At 44.1% G+C, this 10,000-nt stretch overlaps 2 protein-coding genes across 4 annotated transcripts in view; one reads left to right on the top strand and one right to left on the bottom strand.

The window, feature by feature from the left end:
* Nucleotides 1-6,364, bottom strand: part of LOC135100894 (mediator of RNA polymerase II transcription subunit 20-like) — a 40,716-nt gene extending 34,352 nt beyond the window's left edge. The window contains exon 1 of the mRNA XM_064004451.1: nt 6,208-6,364. Coding sequence (XP_063860521.1) covers nt 6,208-6,221 — 14 coding nt within the window. The 5' untranslated portion in view covers nt 6,222-6,364. The remainder of the gene's footprint in view (nt 1-6,207) is intronic.
* Nucleotides 6,365-6,659: 295 nt separating this feature from the next.
* LOC135100893 (ELKS/Rab6-interacting/CAST family member 1-like) overlaps nt 6,660-10,000 on the top strand; it is a 74,159-nt gene continuing 70,818 nt past the window's right edge. For all 3 annotated transcript variants that reach the window (XM_064004447.1, XM_064004448.1, XM_064004449.1), the window contains exon 1: nt 6,660-7,891. In XM_064004447.1, coding sequence (XP_063860517.1) covers nt 7,073-7,891 — 819 coding nt within the window. In that variant the 5' untranslated portion in view covers nt 6,660-7,072. The remainder of the gene's footprint in view (nt 7,892-10,000) is intronic.

Genomic DNA, 10,000 nt, shown 5'->3' with positions numbered 1-10,000 from the left:
AGAGAGAGAGAGAGAGAGAGGCACATTGATAAGTGGAAGCTGAGGCAGGGAAGGGAGAGAGGGTGTGAGAGGGAGCGGAGTGAGTGGAGGCTGATGGAAGGGAGTTAGGGAGGCTGGGAGGAAAGATTGCAGGTTGAAAAGACTCACAAAATAACTTGGTTCCCTATTCATATTTGGGGGAGATAGGTTTTTGATGTGTGTGTGTGTGTGTGTGTGTGTGTGTGTGTGTGTGTGTGTGTGTGTGTGTGTGTGTGTGTGTGTGTGTGTGTGTGTGTGTGTGTGTGTGTGTGTGTGTGTGTGTGTGTGTGTGTGTGTGTGTGTGTGTGTGTGTGTTATTCCCTTCTCATATCCACATCTGAGGGGAGGGAAGAGTATTCTCTTTCAATAAATGTTGCATAGATTTTATACTATGACTCTTTTATTATTTGTAAATATGTTTTCCTAACACATACAGTAAATGAATGTGAAGTTATAAACGTATACTTTACAGGCATCAATAAGTAACTATATAAAGTCATATGCAATCAGATACTTAATCCTTTGACTGCTCCTTGGTACACCTTTCCCTAATTACCAATCACTCTTGGACATTTCTACTTGTTCTACAGCCACATGCTGAGCAAACTTAGTATTGCTCAATGCCTTAAAAAACTTAATTTCTCCATCTATTAACTTGACACACCCTTCCAGACAACCATCCTCTCTTCTTCAATGACACTCAACTGTTCCCCTCTTCTACACTGAACATCCTTGGTCTGTCTTTTATTTATAATCTAAACTGGAAACTTCACATCTCATCTCTAGCTAAAACAGCTTCTATGAAGTTAGGTATTCTGAGTCGTCACTGCCAGTTTTCCTCACCCTCCCAAGCTGCTTACCCTGTACATGGGCCTTATCCGTCCATGTATGGAATATGCTTCACATGTATGGGAGTTTTCCACTCATACCACTCTTTTAGACAGGATGAAATCAAAAGCTTTTCATCTTATCAACTCATTCCTCTAACTGACTGTCTTCAGCCTCTTTCTCATCGCCACACTGTTAAAGCTCTCGCTAACTCCTACCGCTATTTTCATGCCAACTGCTCTTCTTATCTTGCTAACTGCATGCCTTCCCTCCTCCCACAGCCTCACTGCACAAGGCTTTCTTCTTTCTCTTACCCCTATTCTGTCCACCTCTCTAATGCAAGAGTTAACCAATATTCTCAATTATTCATTTTCCCCTTTCCTATGACTTGAACTCTTTCAAATGTTCAAGTCACTTATCCTGTGATTTTTTACTACTGCTTTTGACTCTGTTCAGGGACTGGCACCTTACTTCAATGGGCCTTTTTTTTCTTTTTTTACTGCAGTTTTGTTGCTACTGGCTGGTGCCCCTACTACATAAAAAAAAAAAAAAAAAACCTATTCTTTAAACTGGGTAGAAATTGAAAAAATAATTTTTTCACCCAAAAATTTCTTGCAGATGCTTATAAAGATTTCATACATTGCATATGGTGGCAATAATTGTCTCATATCAAAGTGAGAGGGTTAATACTCGAAGTTCCTAGTATAGAAGATTTGACTACATGTTATTCATGATAGGTCAATATACTTCAATCAATTACCTTCAAGTGGAAAACTGCAAAAAAACACTTCATTCCAAATATACAAGTGGTAAAGGAAATGAATGAATCAAGGGACAATCATCATCACTATTATATTCCTCAAACTCTGGTTAGGAACAGTGGCAAATTTACGGAATGTGGAACCAAGACAATTGCTAAGTGAGGGATCCAGGTAAACAGGTTCTGGTAATGTGATGTGTTTACCAGCTAGGGGCTTTTCTTTTACCTATATATTGTCAGTAGTGTGAATCTGTGTATAATACTTCTCATTCTCGAGCTGAGTAAAGTTTTATCATTTGCATTTTCCAGTTCAGCTCTAAAATCTCTTTGACAAGCTGTGCACACTCTCCAAATTGGCTAGTAAGTGTTATCTTACTGCCTTGCAACAATCTTCAAACTGTCAGTTCACTATCACCTTACAACAAAATGTGAAGGGCACTTTTGAATTAAGTTGAACACCATGCATAACCTTCCCTGACACAGGACTCAAATGGGGCCCTAAGCAGATGAGGATGCAATCTACTTATAGTATATACTTATTATATTTTGCAGAGCTCATCAGTTTTTCCATTTTATTATGTTTCTGAGGTAATGGCAACACAACCAACATAAATACATTGAGAAAGGCCCAAGATTTAAAGTATAGTAAGATTTTAAGCTAAATTCCATGGATGAAAATTTACCTGTCTATATATCAGGCAGGCAATACATACAGGATAGCCCAGACAAAGCAACATACATACACACATCATTTACACTCTTAGTCCCATTGGCCCCTGATGGAAAGGGATAGTCCCATGAACCACCGTACCAACCCCAGGAGCTTAGGTATGGCACAACCGGCCACACACGTACATCCACAGCAAGGTCTGACAGCGTACACTGGTTTACACTTGCCCCTTCATAATGACACTGTTCCTTACCCAACACCTACTCCGGTCCTGAGATCACAGCAGAAGCAGGGTACTTCCTACAGAGTGCCCCACACCCTAACTGTGTCTACAAGCCAATCAGCCCAGGCAAGAGTGCCCACACTCCCCCACAAGAGTTGACGAGACTGCGTCATTTTCTCTAATTTTCATATACACAAATTATCACATATCTCAATGTAATAGTTTAGATTGCATTTATGTAGGATGGTACTGTTTTATTAAAAATTGCAATATGTAATGATGTTACTTTAGTGTTAATATTTATCTATGTAATAGTGCAGCAGCCATAAGCCATCAAGTGTGGGTTTGGAAGAGTGGTTACATTTCAGTAGCCCTCCAGATGAGCCGGATGCCACTATGACGGCAAAGTGAAACTCTTCAATAAAGCATTGTTTCACTATGCTCAAAGCCATCTCATCTGGCATGAGAAATGTGCAAGTGGAGGACACATGGACACAGTGACACTGCCTGCAAGGTGTTCTCGGCCAATGATTGGCTGAAGCAGGATGAGAGTCAACCAATCATGTGCAAGTGGAGGACACATGGACACAGTGACACTGCCTGCAAGGTATTCTCAGCCAATGATTGGCTGAAGCAGGATGAGAGTCAACCAATCATTCAGTGAGAAGACCTGGGCAGCGTTAATGTGTCCTCTGCTTGCACATTTCTCATGTCGGATCAGATGACTTTGAGTATAGTGTGTCGCAGTGTTAGAGCCCCATAAGGTTAAAACATTAGCTCCATGGAATCAAAATTTTAACCCAACATAATGAAAATGTATCCCAGTTCTTGGGATGAGGGATCATCTTCATTAGTTTCCCTGAAAATCTTCCCACTCCTGTCCCCTTTCCTCCTTTTAAATTCACGCACTTCACATCTCTGGTTCATTTCCAAGTGGGAGTTAACCCATGAAGAAATTAATTGTGATAATTTTCACGAAACCAGGTTGAGGAGAGTTTAGAGTAGCATGACAGTGAAAAGGAGAAGGAAAGATGGGATATGGGAATGAAGTAGTTCCAGGAGGGAGAGAGCCAGTCACAAGAAGTGACATTAAGCGGACCATCCCCGCAGAGCAAGGGGGTGATACACAGGATACCCAGTCAGGGAAGTCATCCTTTCATGTCCCAGCTGGCAACAAGGTCAGACACTCATTACTGCTTCCTGACCTAACCCACATGTCCAATCTGGTACTATCAACCTTTCAGCAAACACAGTGAATGGGTAAGAAGGGAGTGAATAGCAGTGATGGGCTGTAGCACACGAGACAGGTGGAGACAAGGTGACAGTAGGGTGGCAATAAGCCTTCTTTCTCCCTAAAGGTCTGTCTAGCAGCAATTACAACTTCCCTGGAAGGGTCAGAATGAAGAAGTGGTCACTGACTTCTGCAAGAAGCAGCCATAACCACAGCTGCAGGGAGAAGCAATAGGGGAGGAAGTTCCACTGCTTAGACTCCAATCTACTGGGGTGACGTTTACCGTCTCCTCACTGTGGGACGCCAAAGCACACGTCACAGCACCCTAACTCCTTTCACCACCCACCACCATTTGCCAACTCACAACTAAGCACTCCCAGGTTTCCCTTGTCTCCTGTTAGGTCAGAGTAGGCTACGTTCTCCCTCTCCTGGTTACCACTCACAATGGGGAGAGCTAGGTAGTGTCAACCCTCTGCAGCCTGTGGGGCTTAGTGCATCCTGACTATCAACAATTTATTTATTTTCTTTTGTAATTTTTGTGTATCCACTGTGTAGTAAACTACAGAAGTTACCACACTTATTTTCTCATCATCCTCCCCTGGCAGTGACACTCTTGATTTGGTAGAAGTTACCACACTTATTTTTTCATCATCCCCTAGGCAGTGAAACTCTTGATTTGGTTGTCTTTTTTTTTTTACAGTCACTCTTCATTATTCATTGTTTGGTGATTCCTAGTATGTGATCGGGCAAGCTGGCACAAAAACATTAGCCCCCCAAAAATTAAAACATTTCCCCACTGGATTAAAATGTTATCCAATAAGACTTGAGTTGTTAGCCCCACTGGATTAAAAAGTTAGTCCTACAGGATGAGTGAGTGAGTCCTGCAGGGTTATATATTATCCCCACTGAATTAAAAGACTGGTTAGGTCCAGATTAATTCAAGTCAACCACATATTTAGAGGGAAGTACAATAGATTTTACTCTATCATACTATTTGTACTCTATTTGGTTTCCCCACCCAAAAAACCTGCTTTCCCATGCAAGCTCCTCAAGTGTGCTGTCAGAGGGAAAAGAAAATATGTGGAATTAAAGTTCTTAGGAAATACAATTACAAATGACTCCATTACTGCTTGAAAAGGTATTATCATACAAGTGCACCCGTCTCATGAAAAAAAAGAAAAATAATAAAAATAAATAAATAAATAAATAAATAAATAAATAAATAAATAAATAATAAAAACTGTTCTCAGTGAAGTACTTGGGTCACACATAACACAGTGGTGTGTCTTTACTGCCGCAAATTGTCCGTTCCAGAGATAATTTTTATCAAATTTACTGTTATGGTAGGTTAGGTTAGGTTTAGTTAGGTTAGGTTAGGTTTAATTGGGTTAGGTTAGGTTTAGTTAATATTTTATGATGAATTTATGCTTGTGTATGTGTGGTTAAGTTTAGTTAGGTTAGGTTTAGTTAATGTTTTTGTGATGAATTTCTGCTTGTGTGTGTGTGGGACGGGATACAGAAGAAAAAACTTTATTTGTGGTGAAAATGGTTACTAGATTAATTCAATGCACATCAAAATCTACCAGAAAAATGTAGTTTTGTCCCAAAATGTTAGATTGGTGCACTTATATAAATTTACCTTGAAAATGCCTAAGTACAAGAAAAATTAGGTTTCCATAAAAGCTGCAAGAAAATTCACCACAACATATTATGAATAATCTATTAATGGTCCAAGGTGATAAATTATATGAGTACTATCCATGAATCTATCAGAAGCAATTTACAATATAAATTTCAGCTTATTTATACCCTATTTATTGGTGTAGCTAGTAAATTTGCAGTTTATCCCCCTCCCCCAAAAAGAAAAGAGATAAAAAGAAAAAGACTCACAACAAAATATATCAACCATTTCTGATTAGGTTTAGAAGTACAGCAAATAATGAAATCTTACACTGTAAATGGTAACAACAACAACTTGATTTAACTATAATGGTCGAAACTGGTTAAATAATCTAGTTGGTTAGGATTCTATACTGGTCCTGTGCTGCATCAGTCATTAGTCAGTGAAATATTTTGAGTGGAAGATGCAGCACTGACTCACGGTAAGAAATCACAATAAAAATTTAAACTACCAGTATAATCATTTGGCTTGTTAATTAGTACGTACATGACAATAAATTAACGGTTCACAAGCTAATGATGCTCAGGTGAGTCCAACTAAATGATCTGCTACTTATCACAGAGTCAATATAAGCTGAATATTCATAAAAGGTTCGATATGACACCACCAATGTGCCTTAAGTATCTACGAGGGAAACGTCACAACAGCAAGTTTTGGGATTAATTTCTTCCTTATTTCAATCAAATTAATGCACAAGGAGCATCCCAGTGATTCTCGGAGTGATTTAGTGAGTTGTGAGTGAAGTGGATAGTGAAATGGGTGTCAAATAATGTTAGAAAGAACGGATTCTACTCACACAGTCACTCCCATGGTTGTTTGTATTTTGGTGGCGAGGATTAAATAGTTACCCTGACTATCGACTGAAGAAAACTACCAAGGGCCTTTGTAGGGGAGAACTGGTGTATCTGAATACCTGCTTTCTACCTGTACGCCCCATCGTGGAGGAATTGATTGGGTGTGTGTTTATTCAATGATAAGAGAGTGCGGTTGTAAATTATTGTATTATGAAATCATCGTGCATGTGAAAGAGAGCAGGGCGGCGCTGCCATCTAGAGGGAGCGGCGGCACCTTCCCGCCGCTACAGCACTGCCATCTCTTGCCCACGGCTGGCACTATGCTAACCACTGGTTCTGACAAGTTTTCAAATGCTTCAAACCTCGGATTATTTAAGGCATATTTCTCCGATGTGAGACATTACTTAAAGAATGCAGTTTTTCACGTGATCTATTTTTCTCTCCTCCAGGCAGCTCATGGCCCGAGGGTTGGCGTCTGCTGTGGCATTATCGCTTTACCATTGGCAATACTGTCAGTCACTCTGCGCCGGCCCACTCCATCCGCTGATGGGAAAAGCAGGTTGCCTTTACATTAAACTTGTTCTGTGAATGGGAGGGATTGATTCCTTGCACTGGTGGCCTGGAGCAATGTAAGTGTGGAGAGGAAGCAGCAGGATCGGCTCAGGTGTCTGTGGGAGGCGAAACAAAGGCAAGGTAACCGCAGCTAGAAGGCCATCCAGTGAGCCGTGGGCCCTCCCCTCACCCACATTGTGTGCCATTGATCGCGGCTGCAGTAGTGTCCCCTCGGTCAGTGCGAGCGGTGACAGTGACAGTGTAGTGAGGCAGTGATGGCAGTGTGTTGTGCATGGCAGTGATGATTATGGTGGCATGTCTCGTGACGTGTATGGTGGAGGTGGTGGGGGAGGCGGGGTGCCGAGCAGCCGGTCGCCCCGGCCCCAGCGTCGCGACCTGAACTCCGACCCTTACTACCTGGACCAGGGCGGCCACCACCGCGCCCACAGCCCCCAGCCGTCAGCAGCCGCGCGCCGCAGCCGCTCCGCCACCCGCGCCGTCTCCCCAACCCTGGCGCTGGATCACGGCGGGGCATACATGGACCCCCACGCCACCATGGAAGCGGACCGCCGCAGCGGATCAGCACCAGGAACTCACCACCGCAGCCGCAGCCAGAACAGAAGTAACGTGGGCCGCAACTACCATTCTCTGGACCGTGAGGTGCACGACCGTGAGTTTATGCCCATCCGTGATCCCCGCGACCGCAGCATGGAGCGTGGGGGCGCCATGGACCTCCACGGGGTGCAAGGGGGCCATATGACCCGCCGTGATCGTTCGCTGGACCGCGGGCCAATGTTAGAGGACGACCTATATCGGGACCACCACTCGATGGGAAGATCTCGGGCCAGCCCCAATCCGGACCTGAGTGGGCGCCATGGGCAGACCGCGATGGGCAGCATGACCCGCGACTCTTACTTCTCCGAGGTACAGATGCACAATACTGACCTCCAAAAAGAACTCGGAAACCTTAAAAAAGAACTTGAACTGACTAATCAGAAACTAGGCTCGTCGATGCACTCGATAAAGACCTTCTGGTCGCCCGAGCTCAAAAAGGAGCGGGCCCTCAGGAAGGAGGAGAGTGCCAAGTACTCTCTCATCAACGACCAGCTGAAGCTCCTCAACTCCGAGAACCAGGTAAGCGTCACATCTTTCCTCCACACGCCGCTCTGGCTCACTAATTCCAGTCATTACCTTGATCAACGTTTTAAGCCACTCTTATTTTAGGGTTTCCCGCCAGCCATCGATCCACCTTACTTCAGCCGCGTGGACCAGGTAACGCTAGCAGGGCTTTCACCTTTTATTGTATTGTTTTCTGCATGCCGACGGTGGAGTACCGCCTAGCAGGCCAGGCGGCGCTGTGCTGACGTAACTCAAGATTCATGCGTCAGCAGTTGCTCGAAAAAGAAAAAAAAAAGAAAAAAAAAAGAAAAAAGGTCACCGTCCCTTAAGGGTAGCAGAATTATTATTTTCTTTCCACCCATTCCCTTCCCCTCTCCTACTTATATTTACCATTAATTTTAGTAATTGCTACTCTTAAGCGTAGCACCAGCACCATCATCATACAGTAATTGTTCCTAACCTCCCTAGCTCAGCACCGCTGCAGCACCATCAACACAGTCATTACCTGCAGCATGCTGACGTAAAGTCGGGGAAAACGAGGCAGAGGAACGCACCCTAGCACTTCCTCTAGGAGCTAAGGGCATTGTACAGGAACGTACTCATGAGCCGCATAGTACTCGTACACGTGAGTGCCAGGGAAAAAGTAACGTTGGCACCCTTCACCTGCGTGAGGCGGGAGGCTGGCATCCTTTTTTTTCTCTCTCTCCCACGACAGTTATTAAGGGTCGTCACTGAAAGAAACCAGATGTCCTTGCCCAGGGCTGGCACATCCTGCTGGGTCACACGGCGTCGATGTCGTTAGTAAAGATTAAGTTAGCGGAAAGCAAAGTAACCTGGGAGTGGTGTCCGGTGAGCCAGGTGGCAGGTGGCAAGCACACCTCGCCCCTGCCACTGCTGACGAGATGATGTGCAGCCTTCCTTTTGAAACTCCCTTGATGATGTAGGTAATTTTTTACTTTGAAAATGAGAACACAAAGTGAAGCAAGTCATTCAAGGAGAGACCTGTAGTTTTCATGGAGCTGAACATTCATACGAGAATGTGGCACTGCAGAAATCTGTGTGAATTGGGCAAGGTAATAAAAAAAAAAATGTGTGTGTGTGTGTGTGTGTAACTCAATAGGATGCCTGAAGGAGATGAGTATCCAGGTACGCAGCCTTTGTGCCAGCATCCTTATTATTCACCTCATCCTCCACACACTAGAGAAGAAACTCATCACAGCCCACAGTGACGTACAATGGGAGGAGTTCGGCAGGAGAGCCACCTTCTGGAGACGCTGCGGGAAAGGAGTGGCGGGGGTGTTACTCAGTGCGGCAGGTGTTCCCGCTCCTGATAATCAAATAACCAAACCCCCGTGACGTGCCTTCACAACGGCTCAATGGGAGAAGGAACAAGTAATATCTGGGATTTTCTGGAAGAGAGAGAGAGAGAGAGAGAGAGAGAGAGAGAGAGAGAGAGAGAGAGAGAGGAGATATGTAGGTGTGTATAGAGAACCGCCCAACAGTTCAATCCATTTCATCCTCTCGGCCCGGCATTTCCCAACTCCTTTTCACAATCAGAGGGTGAAGTGGCGTGCCCGGAGCTTTCAGAGGGACAAGTGGGTAGACGGGCGGGGAGGGCGTGGGAGGGACTCTAAGGGTATTAAGGACGTGTTTGTGTAACTGGTTATAGGTATTGACGCAGGGTCTTGTGTATATCCTTGGTCCAGTGAGGTTTGGGTCCTACTGTTGGGAGCTTGGGAGTGGTTGAGGATGGCGGTGGTGATGTTTACGGTGATGAGGTATATGTGGGTTTATTGGGTTGCATAATGTGGTATCTGGTTGCTGTTTTTCATTGTGCATCACCTCTTTTCTCTCCTTTTCTCCTTTTCCTCTCCTTTCTTGATATTTCTTGAGGTTCTGCGTATCAAGCTAATTACTTTCATCCTCCTCCTCCTCCTCCTCCTTATTATTATTGTTATTATTATTACTCATCTTTTCCTCCATCCCTCCTTCTTCTCCTTCTCCTTCATCATATATTTGCGTGTGATGAATAATTCAAAACGTGACATGAGTGAGCTTTTTTCTTTGCTGATGTGTGACTTTTAACCTATGTCAAGAGCGAACCTGTGAAGATACCGGTGCGTG

Source organism: Scylla paramamosain, chromosome 5 (assembly GCF_035594125.1).
Source record: "Scylla paramamosain isolate STU-SP2022 chromosome 5, ASM3559412v1, whole genome shotgun sequence".
Lineage (NCBI taxonomy): Eukaryota > Metazoa > Arthropoda > Malacostraca > Decapoda > Portunidae > Scylla > Scylla paramamosain.
Note: the sequence above shows the minus strand (reverse complement) of the source record. Positions and strands in the feature narration are given on the sequence as shown.